This window comes from Orbicella faveolata, unplaced genomic scaffold (genome assembly GCF_042242905.1).
Source record: "Orbicella faveolata isolate gen_17 unplaced genomic scaffold, um_ofav_v1 contig_4, whole genome shotgun sequence".
Taxonomy (NCBI): Eukaryota; Metazoa; Cnidaria; class Anthozoa; order Scleractinia; family Merulinidae; genus Orbicella; species Orbicella faveolata.
The window spans coordinates 9,116,413-9,136,294 of NW_028301569.1; the positions used below are offsets into that span (position 1 = coordinate 9,116,413).

The 19,882-nt window shown below is 38.8% G+C and overlaps 2 protein-coding genes and 1 pseudogene across 2 annotated transcripts; all 3 read right to left on the reverse strand.

Annotated features, from left to right (window-relative positions):
• Nucleotides 1–14: 14 nt before the first annotated feature.
• LOC149101355 (beta-2 adrenergic receptor-like) lies at nucleotides 15–6,306 on the reverse strand. The gene is made up of 2 exons (XM_089275854.1): nucleotides 5,871–6,306; nucleotides 15–2,464 (listed from the first exon to the last, which is right to left on the reverse strand). Exons 1-2 carry the CDS (start codon nucleotides 6,242–6,244, stop codon nucleotides 1,852–1,854), a joined length of 987 nt encoding a protein of 328 aa, XP_089131980.1. The 5' UTR covers nucleotides 6,245–6,306; the 3' UTR covers nucleotides 15–1,851.
• Nucleotides 3,046–4,575, reverse strand: LOC149101356 (uncharacterized protein KIAA1958-like; annotated as a pseudogene).
• A 7,057-nt stretch (nucleotides 6,307–13,363) lies between the features above and the next one.
• LOC110068408 (histamine H2 receptor-like) lies at nucleotides 13,364–17,183 on the reverse strand. The gene is made up of 3 exons (XM_089276461.1): nucleotides 16,881–17,183; nucleotides 15,565–15,883; nucleotides 13,364–14,601 (listed from the first exon to the last, which is right to left on the reverse strand). Exons 1-3 carry the CDS (start codon nucleotides 16,963–16,965, stop codon nucleotides 13,932–13,934), a joined length of 1,074 nt encoding a protein of 357 aa, XP_089132587.1. The 5' UTR covers nucleotides 16,966–17,183; the 3' UTR covers nucleotides 13,364–13,931.
• Nucleotides 17,184–19,882: the final 2,699 nt, after the last annotated feature.

The following is a 19,882-nucleotide window of genomic DNA, read 5'->3' on the forward strand; positions in this document are numbered from 1 at the left end:
CGGTACAGCAAGCGTCCGTTTTTTTCTTTTATTAATTATGATTCTTATTTGCCATATAGGCGGTAAGCTTTTTACACAATCTTGTTCAAGGCGATCACTTGTTTTGAACAGGTAGCTATATAAAACCAAGAAATTCTAACCGGTATTTCAAAGACTAAATACAAGGTGTCGAGTTTCGCTACTCCTCTGTCCACTCCTCTTAGAAAGGTCAGATGCTCAAACTGCAAGAAACAGTACAGCCTTCAGATAAATTGTAGACGGAGAAGATAATCCTTGGCCTCGCACGACCCTGCTAAATACAGTTGACAAGATAAGCGTGTGAACCGGGCATGCACGTGAACTGAACGTGTCGGTATACGAGCGTAGAGTCGCTCAATCACGTGCACAAACTAGCCATCTTGATTATTGCAGACATCTTTAAATAAACTACCCTGTTACAGCGATATTGGATTTGTGGTCAAAATGCTGCTAATATAATTACTGAGTACCTACGGTCTTAAACCCAAATGTTTCAAGAATATCGAGATGGCTCATCTCGATATTCGAGACATACTTGAAGGGAGAGCATTGTAATCAGTGGTGACGTCACGAAGCGTGCTCGTGTCTTGAGTTGTCAGTAATGAAAGGCTACCTGCAAGACTTTCTCAGTTCCATAATGACACTCCTTTTATAATCTATTATATATGGGTTTTCATCAGTGGAAACCCAGTTTTTTGTTGTACGCTCGTGGTAGTGAGTGGCCTTGCAGAGTGCGGTCGGTTACAAAATGGCGGCCACTTCTTAACGTTTTCAAAGTGTTTGTGCAGAAGATTGTGATAATTTTGTTTACGTTTTGAACTACTAGTAGATTTATCCTAAAGTAATTATTCACTCTCGATTTCCGGCTATGCGTGACAGTTGTCTTGCGCCCTCGTCAACCGTATCACTCGAAATCTCGAGCTCAGAATCAAATTAGCTGCAATTACTAAATCGTACCCGCTGCATCATACAGACCTTTGTCGCTATAGGTGTAGAGGGCCCGTCTAATCCTACCTCTCAATAGACCTTATGACGGTTTTCAACGCCATCTTGACGGGTAGGCAAAGCGTTCACGGTTCAGAAATTAGTGTCTGCTTGGGAATACGATGGTAAATAACTTTTTGCAATATTGAATTTTACACTAAAAACCCTCGTGTTAAACCTTGTTCCTAGAGTCTGAGACCGTGGACAAAACTGGGGGCGGGAGATGATTGACATTTCACAGATGATTTCAGACCATGTGCAACGCACGTGCTACAATTGTAGTTTGTTAGATACAAATACAACATACATCTTTTCTTTTTAATATATTCATTTGATCCATATCCAGAAAAACCAACAACAGAACAGAGCAACGTTAACAGAACATTATCGTCCAATATTCTGAATATTGTGTCGGATTAACACTTCTTAGATGTGATCATTTAGCACACAACTATCGAAAGCAAATAGAAGCAAACTTGAAGCTTAAAACCGAACCGTCGGCTTGCATGTTAATTTTCTTTCCTTTTTTTTTTTTTTCGGGATGTAGAAGATAAAATATAGTAATTAGTGGTTTGACTTGATTTTTTTTTTTTTTGAAATAATCGTTTCTTTTAAGGTCTCGGTAACATTATAAACATCACTTTTCCGCAAAAGGACCGGAAACTCGCTACAGCGGTTATAACTTCCCCTTCTCAACTTCAAGTTGTTTTAAGTTAGTGTTAGTGTTCCGCTTGCGCGTCAACAGAACCCACAAAGTTTTTTTAGAAACTAACATCTATGTCATACACTTTGCCAGTTTAGTCGAAAATTGAATGAGATACGATTTCTAACCGCAATGCAATTTTCCTCCTATTCGGCTCCAATACGATCAAGTGGTAACAGATGGCCATAATGTAAATTTCTTGTTTTTCTCCGTTTCAAAGCCGCACGGAAGTCTCTTTTGCCAAAGACGTACAGACATGGGTTGAGAAATGAGGTCAAAAATCGAAGCCATATGCAGATGTAAATAACAAGAGGCGGTAGTTGCTCCAGATGATGAAGTCGCAGGATGAAATAAGGCAGCCAGCCTACGGTGTAAACCAGCAACATTACCGCAAAAATTGTAACAACTTTCTTTTCTGTGTTTTTTATCGCTTTTGCTTCTTCCCAACCTGGAGTACTTCGCTTTTGAACTAGGTCGATCTGTCGTGACACTTCGACGAAGATCTTCGCGTAGACGAAAACCATGCACAAAAGTGGGGCCAGGAAAAACACAAGAAGACACGTGATGTCGTAGATGTTTTCACGCCTGATGACGTCAGGAGGGGGGATTTGATACACATCGTGGTGAGCTATGTCCATCCAGCTTAGCTGAACTAAAGCAGTTGCCGCTGACAAGATCCAGATAAACAGGATTACGGAAACGCATCTTGAGAGGGTGACTATTGACGTGTAGCGCAACGAATGCATTATGGCCAAATACCTAGAAATATGAACAGAGGGTGAATACTTCTGAGAACTCATAAACTACATATCGTTCCGCAAAACATATCACAAATCCTGATGCGTTGTAAAGATCAATGTCGGTGGCAGAGCATAGACCTCTACCCCCGAGGAAGGGGGATTACCATAAAAAAAAAAAAAAAAAAGAAAAAAAAACAGGGGTGCTCGTAGTACCTATATATGGGTTATTGACCAAGCGTGAGGTCAAGATGGCTGGATATTGGCCAAGTTCTTTTTTTTTTTGCGTTTTTATGGACCGAGACGAAGTCGAGGTCCATAAACAAGCAAAAAAAGAACGAGGCCAATATCCAGCCATCTTGACCGAACAAGCTTGGTCAATAAAGGATTTATTATATGGGATAAAATACCAAAAAATGATCCGTGTACGTGTTTATTTTCGAGGACTGAAAAGGAAGCCCGTTACATGCAAAAATCAATGGCGCGTTCTCCTTTATCCTAATTGGCTGAATGCAGAAATACAATCATTTGATTGGTTTACATTTTTGACGAGTAAATGTCTAACTTCTGAATCAGAATAAATGAATGTACGAAACCGCTCGAGGCAAATTCGAAAAGTTTTTTTTACCTCAAAAATGTCTAAAATGGCTTAAATTTTCAGCACTTAAGCTCCAAAGAATGTTAAACCATTAGAGCAAGACAGTTCATTTCATCTGGCCGTCGCTTTCGCCGATCCTTGGGCGCTTCGAAGAACTGTAGCTTGGCTCTGTGGTGCAAAGCTGCCCCGACGTAAGCTGGATGTTGAAAGTACAGTTGTTAAAGCTTCCAATCGTTGCTCCTGAGAAAAAACCCGATCCCATCTGGACTGGATTAAAGGTGGCAGACTCAACACTGGTAACAGAAGTGGTGGGACGAGTTGTGGTTTCTGTGCGAGTGGAGATGCTAGAAAGCTGGTTGCTGCTGGAGCGGCTCAGCGCAAGGGACATTCGCCGTTGATGTTCATGCGAGGCCGATTTGTAAGCGTCGAGACTTTTCAGACTGCGATGGCCACTTAACTGTGCCACAAAATTATCTGGGACGTCTGCATCGAGGAGACGTGAAATGCAGGTCTTTCTCACCGAGTTGTTGGTTACTCTGCCCTGTAAACCAGCATTTTTCGCAGCGGTGGGGAGAAATTTGCCGATTTCGTTTTTACCAAGCGGACTTCGCATATACCACACGTCGTCATCTGGTTTTCGCTGATGTTTGACTGCGAGGTAAAAGGGGGAATCTGGCTTGTTCATCTCCAAAGGACGACGGCGAGCAAATTCTTTGAAGAATTTAACCGGGCAACGCTCGTTGCCGGTTGCTTGCGCAGTAGGGTGGAAAGCACGAACACTGTATGGCTTGTCCTGGCCTTGACGTGTTTTGGACCCTCGCTCATATCTTCACACAAGAATATCATTCTCCGTTTCTGGGTCTTTCTCCAAAGTGACGTCTCCCCACTTTAATCGGCGGCTTTCGTCTCGAGCTCTGAACCCAAAGTGAAGGGCAATTATCCACCACAAGGTACGCTGCAAGGCTGTCGGATTGGAGGTCCCAAATTCACCACACTCGAAAAGCTTGTCTTCCTCGGCCTCGGTCAGCTCACGGGCAGCTTGTGGTCTGTTCCCCTTACCATGTTCCACAACAAGCTGACGACGCTTGGCACTTAACGCTTCTCTGGAGAGTTTGAAGTTGTCTCCGTCAATAATATTTACATTTGAACCTCTTTCGCTCAAGGAGCGTTGGAGACTACGTTGAAAGGACGTCAAACTGACAGGCTCGTACTCTGTGCCGTCCAATTTCTTTGCGGTTTTGAAAAATTTGCACAACAGCAAATTCAGTTCTTCCTGAGGTATGTCACACTGTTCCCTACTCTCGTTTTCTTGTAAACAAAACCGCTTCCATACCTTCATGTCACTTTGTGTTTTTACTTTTGTGTTTGCCGGTTTTTGTTGCAAAATAAATTCATGAAACTCGTCAACATTTTTGTTTTCTTTGTTTTCTTTCTCGTTGACGCATTCAGTTTTCTCGTTTTCCAGCTCCATCGATACACAAACCACAGGAAATCTTTAACTGTCACGGAAAAGATTTTTCAGGGAAAAACTAAGAAAGAAAATGTTGGTAAACCGGCTTTCGCCTCGGATGAATTTTCCTTGCGGGACAAAGCCCTTATCCCGGGCGGGCAAGATAGCTCCATCTTGCCCACTCCGGTAGCCAATCACAGCACGAGATTCGGTTCATCTTGCCCGCTCACGGAGCTAGTCATATAATAATGCGTTGTTTTAGAGCTGGTACCTCTTATGGGTGAAAAAAAAAAGATTTCAAACAAAGTCCACAAAACAGGATCTTGGTACATGGTACCTCTAAGGGGTTCTTTTCAAATTTTGTGACGAGCAGCCCCGTCCTTTCTATATGGGAGTCCCCCCCCCCCCCCCCGGTAACTCTACAAAAGGTTATGAGCGTGTATACGGATGCGCGTAAAACCTATACAATCATCTCACTCTACTCCATTCAAGGCCCTTGAGGTAAGAAGGGCCCATACACGCGTGTACTAAAACGGTCAGATGAGAGATTTACAATTCAATGTTTCAGTTGCTTTTTTAGAAACCCAGTCTCAGCTGTGTTTTGAGTTGTAAAAGGTCAACGAAGGCTAAGATAGTGGTCCTACAAGATAAGTTGTATTTGTCTTGTTGTCTCTTATATGGTTCTGGCCGGAATGATTGGCAGTGACGTATAATTTAAGATATAAATAGTAAAACAGGTCACGTGACATGTTTTGTCTCTTGATATCTTGTCAAGAGAATAAGAAACTAGACCATCCCGGGCACGGATAGTTTCTTCGAGTAAAGGAAAAGAATAAATGATATCTTATCTTTCGCGAAAGTTACCTTTCCCCACCCCATTTGAGATTTTACCATTGCCCGGATTATGACATCATCAGACACGTGACCGCCATCAAAATATCTTCAGCGATTTAAGGACGCCAAATTCCTATTGGTGTGTACTTTTGGTCTTCTTAGGGCAAAAGGCAACGTTATATTTCTACAGAAAAAAGGTTTTAACTTTCCAGGGGGTGTTTCCAAGGAACTAGCCATGCCTTAAGATGCTTGAGTAATTAGCATAGATTTTGACGATTTTACTTCTCCGTTTACTCATTAGTTATTGTTTCGATTGAGACAATATATCAAACACTCGAGACAGTGCTTCTTTGGCTATCCATGCCGCAAACACCTAGAGATTCGTCAAAAATACTCCGCTTCGCGTCATATTTTCAACTGCATTCTAGGCGTCTGGATATCCCGATGAAAGACTGTCTCTCGTGTTTGATATATTACTTCTTAACTGACTAAGAGGCGTTACTGGTTAGGAAATAAGTAGGATCTTTCACGTACAGATTATTTTACCTGTCCAAGCTAACGGCCGCAAGATGACAAACAATAGAAACTGACGTAAAGCGCAGCATCTGATCTTCAGCGATACACAGCGCCGATTGGTGCAAAATGTTGCACGTCATAAACAGTGGTATACTAATCAATCCCGTGAGTAGATCGGATGAAGCCAGGCTGCATAGCAATACGTTTGTAATCGTCCTAAGACATCTCTTTCTTGCAAACAACACTAATACTAGTCCATTGGCCATCAAAATTAAGATCCCAATTGTTATAGGTGGAATATCTTCCCTGACGCTGAAGCCAAACACGAAGGATTGATTGTTCATTTGAGAGCCGTCGGAATGTGAAGTGTTCAATGCTTTCGACGTGGAATTCCGGCCTGACATTGTTGTTAAGCTCAGCTGTAGACAATATCTCCTACAGGGTAAAAACGAACTGAAGTTAGTCAACAGCTAGTTTTTCTAAATGTGTTTATTTGCTTTGAGTTCATCTTGAAGTAAAATTCAGTCCAGGGTCAAGTCGGTCAAAGCCTGATTAAACTGACTCAGGATTAGCGAGAATTTTGAATTCAGTTTGGTAACGTTTCGGTGCGTTTTTCTGTTTATTATATTGTTTGTCGTTCAGTTTTGAATTTGAATAATCTCAAACTAAACAAAACATAAGCAGTGAAAAACAGTTTAATACAAGAAACATTAATTAATCCTGGGTATGCGTTAAACAGCTTTCGAACAAACCATCCCAGGGGGCTGGCTATAGAAGCACTGATTTTTTGATATAGACTATTTTGTAGTGTCTATAGAGGCTTATAGACCCTTTAGTAATCCGTCCTTCTACTCCCATGTTTTTTTATGTCCACTCAAACCAGACGAAGTAACCTCGATGAGATGAGATAACCTCGCGGTTCTATTAGCCTCCATGCACAAACTATATACCATTGTAACCTTTAATTGTTATATATGTATCTTTTTCCTCTTTAATACTAATATTGTAACTTCAAAATGTAAGTGCAAAAAAATAAAGTGAAGTTGAAGGCCTCTCATGCAATGTACAAGATTAGCGTTTTTATCCTGTTAAGACGCTAACCCGGGAGGTACTCTGCAAAGTTTAATAATAGGAGGGTCCTCCAAGGCCTAAACCCTTCCCCTTTGTATGCCATTTTGACAGAAAAGTAACCCCCTTCACTGCATCCCTTTTCTAAGCCCTTGGAACGAAGATAATGAAAAACACTATAGGAGAAAATCAAGCATCAACAGAGGAAATGTTTACTAAAGAACAAGTATTATATATTCAAAAGGGGCGCTCTTTAACTTGTTTTCTCTTTTAAGTGGAAGAAAGAGTTAATACTCTTTAACTCATTTTTCTTTCCACATGGAGCACAGCTACGTACAGACCAGTTGTCTTGATCTCTTAAGGTGTTTCATAACTGTGAAAGCAAGTAAAAGAATTCTTTCACAGGAATAAACTGTTGATGAATCCTAACTGTTTCCAGAGACGAGTTTTTCAAAATACCCAAGATAGTTCAGCGAGCGCTGTGATTGGTTGAAAGCTAGTTTCCGGAACTATGGAAACCGAGAGTTACTTCCAACATTTATTTCCATAAAAGTAGAGTACTCGGTTCTCTTTCATAAAACACTTGGAAATGGTTGGACGTTTTAACAGCTGGGGAAACATGTACACTCGCCTAGCTACCTCGGCTATTTTATCATACTTATCGTCTCCAAAACATCTGCTCGTCGTTACCACACTTTTATCATGGAAACAAGGAAAGCGGATTAATGATAAATGCATTTCAAGCCGTCTTGGCCGGCAATCATTATATCTTGCTCGCACGTGAAAAGGGAAGCAAATATCAAAATATTAAACAGAAAAATGACAAAGCTAATCATCAAAGTTTGTTGAAAGTATTTGTTGATAAGAGATAACGCCCAGAAGTTCAATAAAACAATCGCAGTTGATCAAATAATAGCGACTTGTGAAACAGCTAAAAAGAAAATTAAAAGACGTTTGCCGGTCAGTACATATTAGGGACGTTTAGGTAGCTGCGACGGCGACGCCGAGGACAACGTGGATTAAAAAAAATGAATTTATACTGTACTTACGAATCTCGCGATACTCTTAAGTCATTTACGGTTTGTTTTCCTTTGTCAAAACTATCTCGAAACTGATAATGGAACTCAGCGCAAAATTCGAAATAGAATTTTTACAAACTATCCGTTATCCGTCGTGGTTCAACTCCTCCGCACAACGCAGAATTTGGTCATTTCACATAGTTGTCAGTTTAACAGAAGACGGCAAAGAAAAGTACCATGCAAGAACTATTATGCAGGTGCACAGCCATTGTACTGCTCATTAAACCTTTTGTTATTTAGCGACATCGCCGTTACCGTTGTGGTTTTCTTAAACTACCTATTAAACTAAGTTATAATATTTGGCGAAGTCCCAGATCGATAATGAAAAACCAAAGGTTGCTTTAACAAAGAAATATATAGATATTTTTTTGTAGAAATTTGGGTTGCAAAATTTGCATTGTAAATTATGTCAAAGTACCACACCTATTTTTAGTGTTGGAGGAAGATTGAATCGTTTGTGCCACTTTCATAAAGAACCAAAATAATTCAATCAGTCTTTCATAAGAGAACCTGTCAACTGGCTATCCGCTGCCATTATACGATCATCCTTTAATTAAGACTTTTACCTGCACAAAATGATGCTTGTAGATTACGTCCATAAACTTTAGTTTCTGACTTCTGCACATATTGGTAGTGATTAGAAAAACAGGTTCATCATGTATTATCATATTAGTGTATTAATATAATGAAAGCGATTTCTGAAACCGCAAAATATATATCATGTTGCCAATTTCCTCTCGTATCGCCGAAATGTTTGGTCCTCACAATGGATAGGGAAAATTCCCCAAAATAGAAATCATCCACTGAGAATGTAATAAGAGAACGTCCAGCCGGCTGAATTTATCTGCGAGATCTTAGATGAAGACAGTTTATTAGCAGATTGATATCGTTTCTAGCACTCTTGAACAGCGTTGTTGTTAGAGCACACACTCATATTTGGGAAAAACCTTTTTCTTAGATAACTGAAAATTTTGAATATTTATTACACTGTGCACGGTATAAACCAATCTCGGAAAAACGTTTTGCGCAAATAGATTAAAAAAAAAAAATAATAATAATAATAAAACAATTATGTGATGAGCTGCCACATGCAATTTTGTTCCTCTAAATTTGAACAAAAATACCTCGATATTATGTTGGTCTATATTGCACGTGCAGATCATGATTTTGTTATTATGAAAGTATATTTTAACTGGTGTCGCACAAATACAGTAGCACAGTTGTGGTTCCGGCCCTAAAGTTGTAAAGCTGAACTGAATCTGCAATAGCGAAGACCTTAACTTTTATTTGTTTAACTTATTATCTGGCTCCTTGTTTTAAGCGTTGATTACGTGCAAGAAGCAAAAACAGCGATGTAATTGTTGTTAGAATATTGTAGCACACACAACGCTAGAATAAGTTTACTCAGTTCTACTAAGACATTGCAGCAGCATTTCATGAACATGAGTAAGCAAAATTCAGGAGGATTGTAATTACACAACGTTTTTCCGTTCTCGGCTTTACGTTTTACCGACAGCAATTTCTTACACTAGCATACGGTAAGTCATTTTACGCTCATTGACAGAAAACAGAATTGCAGCCGATAAGTAGATTTATATTAAATTGAATTTCTCTCCTGCCATGGATTTCTGGTGCATTCAATTTTTTCTGACCCACCACTCTCCTAAAAAAGAAATTATAAAACTTCTGCCACGAGTTTTGGTTAATTGTTATTCTTTCTTATATATAGTTTTTGCCTTCCTCGCTTGCAGGGGTTTAATGGTAGAGAAAGGATAAGCAACGACCCGAAAAAACACATTCAGATAGCAAAATCGATAGAAAATGATCAGAAATTTCTACTTAAAAATGCAATAAATTAAATTTTAAAGAACCAGTCGAAAACTTAACATATTTATAGCGAATATATATAATAGTTTTTGACGTTGTAGTATCGTCTGCTTGATAATTTGCCTTTCACAAAAATTCAATTTTACAACACCCAACGGAAGACATTATCCCATTGAGATAAGAAATATATATGTATACCTTTTACTTCAACCGCGCGAAATGTTCCACGCAAACAAATAAGTTAAAATAGACTTTTCCTTGATAAAAAAATAAACTGAGCCGGTATACTTACAGTCGCTTGTAGTCTTGCTAAGTCCTTAACGATCTAACGAAGGCGATTTGCCCTGAAATTAATTAGAACTGAAAGGTCACCATGTTCGGTCGACACAGTTCTTTGTTTATTTTCTGATTGTGTACTAGAAGAGAGGAAATGGGACAGTCGTATTTGATTAAAGGCGAGCCAATAGTAAAGCAGTGATATCTTAACACAACATGAAAAGCACCATGAAAATTGATTTCTATTCCATATGTGCCAAAATACAGAATTTGCAAATTTTCAAGCAATGTTGATTGACTTTCCTCTCTTATTATTCAAATTCAGCTTTAAATCGAGCTGGTTACTTCTAAATCTTTTAAAATAATCTCTCTGTCACGTCTTTAGTGAATTCTTAGTAGGCGAAGACCCTTGTCGGTTTGTCTTTTCAATCTATCATTTTTTTTTTTCATGATTCCTCAGGCAAACATAATATTGAAAATGATATCCGGCTACCTACGCTAAAAAGCCTCCGCACTTGTGTTATCCTTTTTTTATTCCATTTATGTCGAAAGGTCTCCTAATTAAAGGCCATAAGTAAAATAGGATCTAAAAGGTGCGAACAGCTGCAACTAGAAACAGAAAAAGGTCATCCCAACACATACACTATCTTTATTTCCAGTTGTCTTGTTGAAATATAATGATAAATTGAACACTGATTATTCAGAATAAGGAATTTTCCAGTTGTATTTCGCGTCGTAAGAGTCATTGAGTTGGCCGACTTGAAATTTTTCTTTCAATAGATGAACCTGAATTGCCGTTTGTGACATACTACTCGGCCGAGTCATGATTCCCTTCTTTAATCTCATAAGGTACTTTTGTTTTCCCGTCCGCTACTACATGTCTCCGGGTTAAATAAAAACCGCGGTATCACAAAAGACTGGCTTGTCATGTCTGCCTTTTGACTGTTAAATAAGCCGGGTGAATAACTGTTTTGCATTGAAGCCGCTGAATATCGAATATATTGAACACCTCAGGAAATTTTTTTAAGCGAGGGATAACTGGCAACAAGAGATGCTTGCAACCATATCCAGAACTACGCCGCAAAACGTTTCCCGATATGTAATTTTTAACGAATTGTTTTCCCTCAAATTTATATTATGGTTAACAGCCACTAATTACCTTTTTCTTCCAGAATATATTTTGGGGGTTCTAATTTCCCTTGCAAATATTTACGGCAAACTAGGGAAAAGTTTTGATAAAAAAATAAAAACGGGATATAACTGACGGTGGTGCACGGTCGTTTTGTTACTGAATGCCTTTCGTTGGTATGGCGCCTTCTAGAAATTATACACGAAAGGAGCAGAGGACTGGCACTTAAAGTAATGAATAATTAGACTATCAACCTGAGTTTTCTATGAGCGAATAGTCAAAACGACGCGTAACCGCGTTAACTGTCGCTCATCAAGAACGAGGGCGAGAGGTCTAATTGTTTTAAGAGATACATTAAGGGATTACAGCACACAAACTCCAATTTTGGGGCGCGTTGTTTATTAGCGAAATAAAAACAATGCGAGAACCAATCAGATACGAGTATTTCCAACAGAACGCAGCCGAGTGGCTACTAATGCCATGTCTTAATACTGAACCATTCAACTGTGTAATTAGAAATCCGCGAATCTGATTGGTTCTTTCGTCGTTTTCTATTCGCCACCGCTGATATGTCTGTCCGTGGTGGAAGTGCCGCAGGCAGAAGACATGTTTAGAGCTATGGGGGAGCCTCTCCTGCATCACAAATCGCCTTGTTCTTGCGTCAGATAAAGTCCGCAGACACAGACACGTACTAAACAAGAATGCTTTTCATCCCAACTTGAAACAACACCAATTTATAAGGGGACTTTTAGGGAAATTGCAGAAGTGCTTTTGATTAGTTTTCTACACAGCTTCCCGTCTAACACGTTGTAATCATTGTAAGCGAAAAGACCAGCTACATACCAGGCTTAAATTTCCCAGATCCTGGAATTGATCGAACACGCACTTTACCGATGACCTTAAAAGGTTAAGTAAAGAGACCGTTCAAAGCCAAGAGTCATACGATATTTACCAAACAAAAGCTAATTTCAAAACGAAACTTGTCCCAGGCTTACTTTACCTCATAAATCACACTTTGTTGATCGGTCTTCTTTGAAGGATTATCTTTGACGAGTTTTCCACAATTGCGTTGATTTTGTCGCAAAAGACTGAGGCAATCCGGGTTGGGACTCAAGAGTTTTCTAATGCTTCACGAGAGGTGTTTCCAATAAGGCGCGCTCGTTGAGCTGATCGCATGAATTGCACGCAATGTCATTGTTAAGTCCTTTTCAATGCCGTGTCAGACTGGCGTTTGCCAGCGAAAACTTCTTTTGTCAACAAAAACATAGCCTATAGAGATTTAGCTTCGTTTTCTGCTCTGAACTGATAAAAATACAATTACGAGTTTTGATTATATTAACGAGAGAGTTAATTTGATAGTTATCTTTTTATCATTGCGACAACTGTATCGCTCATCGAGAGTAAGATACCATTAGCAGCGTCCTGATGTTTTGCATTTCCGATTGTCGTATGCAATTATTATTATTACGATTTTTTCTTTCATTTACAGAAACTTTATTACACCTGACATGAGGCCTGACATCAGTAACAGCCTCAACTGAGCCTAGTTTCTGTAGTTTAGTTTTATAATGCAGAAAGTAAAGCAAGCAACTTCAGTAGTCTCGGCCTTTCGAGTTTGTCATAAACTTTTACTGCATCAAGTTTACTGTATTATATTCTAAGAGCGGTGCTGGAGTTGTGAAATTAAGTGTTATTACAGACGAAAAAATCATTCTTTTCAGTCTGATAATAGGTCAGGATTTATCTTTCTTCAGTTATATAAACATAGACTAGAGTAAGGGTCGATGTAATACGTGCATAGTTCAAGCTTAAAAGAGTATCCTAAGAGATAATTACTGTATGACCCGTGCCCAGTCGTCTCTTGGAGTCCTGTTGACCCACAACCTCGTTCGCAGGGCTTTTTCCTTAGAGATTGGGAGGGGCGGGAAAAGATCCTGGCATCAGCTGTTTCTCCCTCGACTCTCCCCCTTTCTTTACAAGGAAGAGAAGATCGAAACGACAGAGACAAGTCAGGAGACACGAGAGGGAGAGGGCGGAGGGGAGGGGGGGGGGGAGTGGGGAAAGTTTGTCTTTGTAGTCCAAAATGGGTGTGTTTCGCGCCTTAGGGTTTGAAATTGGAGCTTTTTTAGCTTGCTTGCTTTGGGTTTTCTTTTGGAGGAAGCCAAAGGAGCTTATCTACATAAACCAGTGCATTTCGTTTTCTCGGGCTATTCATAGAGCAATGGTGGCAGAAAGATGTTATTCGAAACTGATAGAACGCTATTTCCCTCCTACGTTTAGCGTTAGAGACTATCTGAAAATGAATGTATTCTCTTCGTGATTCACAAATAAAGCCCAGATTTTACAGGAAAAGTACGCCAGAAGCTACTGAAACAAAATGCTACATTAGAACACTTTGTAATTAGTAGCACTTTCTAGATCTTATTTGTATTAAGTTAATTTAAATTTTAATCACTATTCATAAGTATATAATATGTAAATGATTTTATGTAAAATTAGGGAGGGCCATATTGTAAACTACTGGGAAACCAGTAAATTATATTACCCTCGTTAAATAAAGTCTTTTATTTTATTATTATTATTATTATTTTAATGTGCATTCTTCCAAACGAGAGATATAGAGCACCCTCGACAAATATTGGTTTTTCTCTCATTCCGAATGAGAGATTGTGTTTGTCTCCTTCAATCTAAATGTGGGTAATCATTTTAAAGTTAGATCATGGCTGCTGCTTCTCCTTGACCAAGCTCATTCATTTCTGCCGCCAAAGTGGCCCTCAACACTGTGGACTTTGTAGACGTGAAGTTGTGCTCAATTTTCACTGGACGCAAAAGTTCCCAGAGGGCTTTGCGATAGTCGTATTTGCCAAAAATGTACATACAAGGGTTCAAAAGTGACGCAAGGTATCTCAGCCAAATAACGATATATATTAAAGGTGTTGGTAACTCGGAGAGATCGAATCTTCGGAGACCAAAGTATGGTAACCAGCAGACTATGTAAACAAGTAACATGGCCGCAAAGATGGCAATGGCCTTCCTTTCATGTCGATTTCTACGCTGTGCGTTGTGTGAGCTGGGAAGATTTTGTAGTTGAATATTACGACTCTGGCGAACTATTTCAAAGATTATGCTTCCGTACGTGAAGCACATGAGGGCAAAAGGAAGTAAGAAAAGGAAGGAAAGGAAAAAAATGTCATAAATGAGCTCTGCTTTGAGTGCGACCTTGCTTAACTCCTCATGTGGGTCGTGGTGGACTGGGTCGAGCCATGTAAATTGCACCGATGCTGTAATGGCTGACGTAAGCCAGATAAACAGGATGACCAGAATGCACCTGGGAAGTGTGACCAGGGAGGTGTATCGTAGTGAATGTACAATTGCCAGATACCTGAAAACAACGACAAAAACTTATTATATCAAGACCATTTTTCCCCAAGGATTTCTAAAATAAATCAATACCGTTGAACCTGAACAAATATTTAGGTTCCAAATGGATTCGAAGGCTGGGTTGCACAGTGTAGAGAATTCAAAATTTATACATTACATTTATACAGTCTGGCTCTTCTTCAACTGAGCGCTGAGCTCAGTGCTAAAGAAGGGCAAGGTCCGAATCGTCGGCTAATAATAATTTGACTTTTTAGCACAATTTTGTTTTCAATCTATAACAGCAAGGTGTTGTACTTGGTCCATTTTACAATCAAACCGTGCGATTTAGAGCTTTGGAACACGGTAGCAATCGAGTGTGCGTTTCTTAGAGACCAACCACGCCTTGGTGCCCTATTTTGTAAGAGGTGGTAGAAACGTGGAGTAGTGGGCTGCCTACCCTGGTGAAGTAAAGTGCGATCCATGCCCTGGGTCACCACTTTGCTGTCAGTTAAAGTCTGGCAAGACTGACCACGCAGCTGGTATCAAGGGCCCATGGCGAGCCTGGAGAGCCCTTCTCAGAATTAATATCCGAATATAAAGGAGGGGCCATATAAGTCCAATGGCGAGCCGACGACTGATTATGGTGACGAGAAATCGAGAGGGTAATTGTTTAGATCTAGAATAAAGTTAGCCATGCGCTCTCTGAGGGCAACCTTATCAATCAAGAGCCACCTGCGTACTTCGCATGCTAAACAAGATTGTACGTTTGCTAATAGTCAGCGCATGGTATGGTCTAAGGCTTATGTAACAGTTCTCGTAAGGTCTGACGTGAATGGCTTCATACTCTTTAAGGGAACAATCAAACAAACAACAGAAACAATGCACCTAGCCCTAAAATAATAACAGCTGCTATCATAATAAAACAATAGCAGATTACGAGAGCTGCTACACTTCTGTAACCTAGACGAATTAGTGTGATTCTAACCTGTCAATAACAACAGACACCAGGTGACTGACAATCGAGACTGAAATAAACCTTGCCAATTGCTCTTCCGTGATACAAATGGCGGATTGGCGGATGATGTTACAAGCAATAAATAGAGGAATAGCAACCAGGCCTGTAAGCAGATCGGCTACAGCCAGACTACAAAGCAGCAGATTGGTGATCGATCGCAGATATATTTTCTTTGCCATCAACAACAAAACCAAACCGTTGACAATCACAATTAACACGGCCAGAATGATTGCAGGAACATCCACAGCGGGGTAGAAATAACCATCGTCCATTTCATCGTATTCGCCATCTGCGACAGATTTAGGAAAGTTAACTTTAATAAACTTACGCCGATAAACTATTACTTCAGACTGGTAGTACACCGAAAACTGATTCAGCTCAGAGTTGAAATGTTGAATTAATCAACTGTACAATCAGTAAGCCACTTCTGAGTTGCCTTTTCCCTTTGTGGCAAAGCGAGTCTTGGCGCGAAACCATTCATATGTAACTGTGTTCCTCCTACATGTTCATTTTCGTGAAAATCAAACTCATTTTATATGAAACTAAGGTTTTGCACGAAGACTCGTTTTGAAACAGAGGCACGAGGTGAAACGGAAATGTACTATTCAATTAACTGAATATCCAAAGTCCGTGAATGAAATGATGCGAAGTTCAAGACATGCAATTAGCCTCCGTTTTTACAAAAGTGCGGACCTGCAATGAGTGTTTAAATAAACTACAAAACTATATCTGAGTCCAGTTGCCTCTTCGCTATTTTGCATGCCTTCTCAATAATTCCACACACGATTCTGATAGAATCAGTCCTCATAACCTCGAGGAAGTTTCTCGTTAATTTTTTTTTTTCTTTTGTGGGGGAGGGGGGGGGGGGCGGGGAGAGCATTAGGGTAGGAAAAGATCAGTGGGGAAATAATTCGAAAAAAAGGGCACCATGACGATTCCATGGAGTTTCAAAATTATTGCTTTTTAGTAAATATTTAATTGATGAAGGGGCGACAAAATAGACTAAGCGTTGAATGCAAAGGCGGTGTAAAAAGTCCTTTTCGCTGTCTAGGTCCTCCCATAAATTTCTGTTCTTTTGTAGAACTCAGGCTCTGTGTATCTGTAGATCGCTTTAAGCGCAGTTTACCGAATTTCAATCAAAGGTAATAGCAAGAATTGAAAGAATACGCATGAGCAAACTTAATGATTATTCAACGTAAATAAATGTAAAATCGGCTACTGTGTTATGAACAGTTATTTCGTGAAATAAAAAAAACAATTTACAAAGAAAGAACTATTTTTCTCACCTGATAATGTAAAGCCCGTAGTTTCTACTTCAGTAGAGATGTTTCCATACTGAGAGTCGTTTATAAGGGAGGACATTCGATCCATTTCGTAATGTACAACAACCTCACAGCTTCTTGCTACGGTGATTATAAAAAAGCAAAGAAGTACATATGTATTTGAGTAATTGCTTCGCCCAGGAAAAAGTTCTTACAGTTTCAGTTATAAAGCACCACAGCTTACTCAGCTCCTAGAAACGTGTTAACGAAGAAAACAAGTATATCATTTTCGATGAAAAATTCGCAGTACGTTATCGGTCCGCTTACATCAGTTTGGATAGCAAAGATTGAAATGAATACGAAGAATTCAAAGAAACAAACTAAACATAAGCGAAGTGACAAACAGGTGTTTGTTTTATCATTTTGCTTTTGTTCCGGCGACTATTATGCAGGACAAAGCTGCAAACCAATAATATCACCATTTGAAAGAGGTTTCTACACTAAATTGGCCTGCAAATAGAGTTGAAATGAGAGCCCTATTCACATTTTTTTTTAACAGTTTGGTTATTAAAAACCACAGAACTACATTCACAAGCTGTTTCTATAACAACGAATTCTTCTTATACAATATTAACTGTGCTTACTTTCCATAAACTAATTAAAAAAGCAAGGCGAGAACGTTTTTAATTAAATTTGGCCATTAATTTTTGGTGTGGTATTTTTGTCCTCATGACAAATGAGATATCATTTGACATTTGATACCCATAAGTACATGATTTCCGAAGAAGATTAAAAAAGATCATTCTATCCTTGGAAATTAGTTTTTGCAGCTGGTTCATTATGATTTAGTTAATTCAGCCTGTGTAAATAAAAATGTGAAAACGCACCCTGAACCCCATAACTACGTCAGTGAAAATTGTCGCTCACAGTAAAACCATGACTTTACTTTCAAGAAATTCTTTAACCAGTAAAAGTATTCACTGGTTTGCCTGACGTCAAAAAGGAAATCCAACACCTTTTCAAGATTTTTACTGATTTTCGTTAAAGCGTGCACAAGGAGAAAACAAGACGAGAAATCACTGATTGTTTGTTTGATAAAAGTAAATGAAGTCAAAAAGTTCAGTTGTTCTATTTTCATCTTTTCCTTTGAAAGAAAAAAAGAATATAACAACAATATTTCTTATTTTTATACTGTTAGGCCTTCCACAAACGAAAATTTCATATCACCTCCATTTAATTAACTACTTTAAATTTGACGCGTTGGTCTAAAAAGTCAATATTTGTGAGGTGCCATAAAACATCATGTTTTATGGCACGGGAGATAATTAGGAAAAATATCAGCTGATGAAAACAAGGTGCACTGATGACAAGTAATTTGTTGCCATGGTCCTAAATGCATTCGTTGTTTAATTTTCGTCAATCAGTCAATCAGATGAAAAAATATATATGCTATGGTCCCTTATATAACAGAGAGTCGCTTAAACGTGACATTACCGAATCGTTTTCTACCAAGATATAAAATTTCTCTTCGTAAACCAGGAAATACATCTAAATTAATATTAAGTCAATATTTGCATGAGGAAACTTGTTAACCCAGCCTTTCGTGTCGGGCTTAAAAACATCACTTATACTTTAATACCATACTTTAACGATGTAATCATTCAAACACGAGCTCTTAAAAAACATTCAGAAAGGAGATATCAATTGATTATGACAAACAGTGTGCTAAAAGGATAGCTTGAGTGGTGATTTGGGATAAATGAATTTAATGCTAATGTTCATCCGAGTTGCATGTTGTACAATTTTAAGTCGTCTAACTTGGATATTTTATACGCAAATGTATCAGATTAGACATTCTAAGTAAAGAATTGGTACCAAAACCATAGCACGAATGAACAAAAAAATTTAGTACAAAATTCGTTCAACTTGTTTCTCAGTATTCACAAAAACAATATTCAATTCACTCCTTTCTAGCCAATTGAAATCAAACAATTGGTCTAGAGGCTTTAATTATCCTCTCAATTCATTAACGGCTTTGGACCTCTTACCATTAATATTAAGCCTACTGTATTGCCGCCTTTAGTGAAACTACTGTCCAAAATTAAGACAAAGCTTAAAAGTTTGTCTTCAGATAAATATGAAAAAGTTCCTGGCCGGTTCAAGATATCCATTTGAAAACACTTGCCGTTGCAAAATCAAATAAATCTCCAAATAAATCATGTGGCTGATAAATGACCATAAAATGCATATTTTTGAAGAAAGAACAAAATAAACAGCTGGCGCAGATGGCCGAATTAAACGTCTTCGGACCAAAAATGACATTCTCCTTGACTTTCAGGTAGTCTTTACTATACGTTTTGAGAATTTGGCGGTACATCAATTGAAGGCAAAATCCTTTACTAAATGGTTACTTTTCTTTATTCTCGTCCCCGCCCGATTGTCACTGAGTTATAAATCGTCAGTATCGTAAGGAGAATTAAGATGTTAATGACTCGTAGCAATTAGTCACATGAATACAACAACGCCAAACGAGTCGTTTACCTCGAATATTTCGAATGTAAGATCAAGATGTCGCAAAACTTAAGAATCAATATTCTTTTCATCTAAGATTTGACCAAGAAAGGGAATCATACCCCGACAACTTGAAATACTTGTTTTCGGCGACTACGCGGTGATCATATCCCAGTGTAGTCAAACTTCATAAAAAGAGGAATATGACTGAAAAAGAATTGCTCGCAGTTTAAGTGACTCAATTGAGGTCGACAGATGAGTTATACTTATTTATACGAGCAAGGCTACGAAATTAACAAATCAAATGGCCAAGGACTTGATTTCAGAAAAATAAATTTAAATACGTACGTTTTTGACCTTGACATCCAGTATCTACCTTTCTGTTAGCTACCTCTCCGGTGTCGCGATCCAAGTTGAGATTTACTATAGCTGCTTCGCTCTGATAAAACCAATAATTCGCCAGTAAGATGTTAAGTACATCATCAAACTGAATATACAGGCAAGAAAGCTTTATG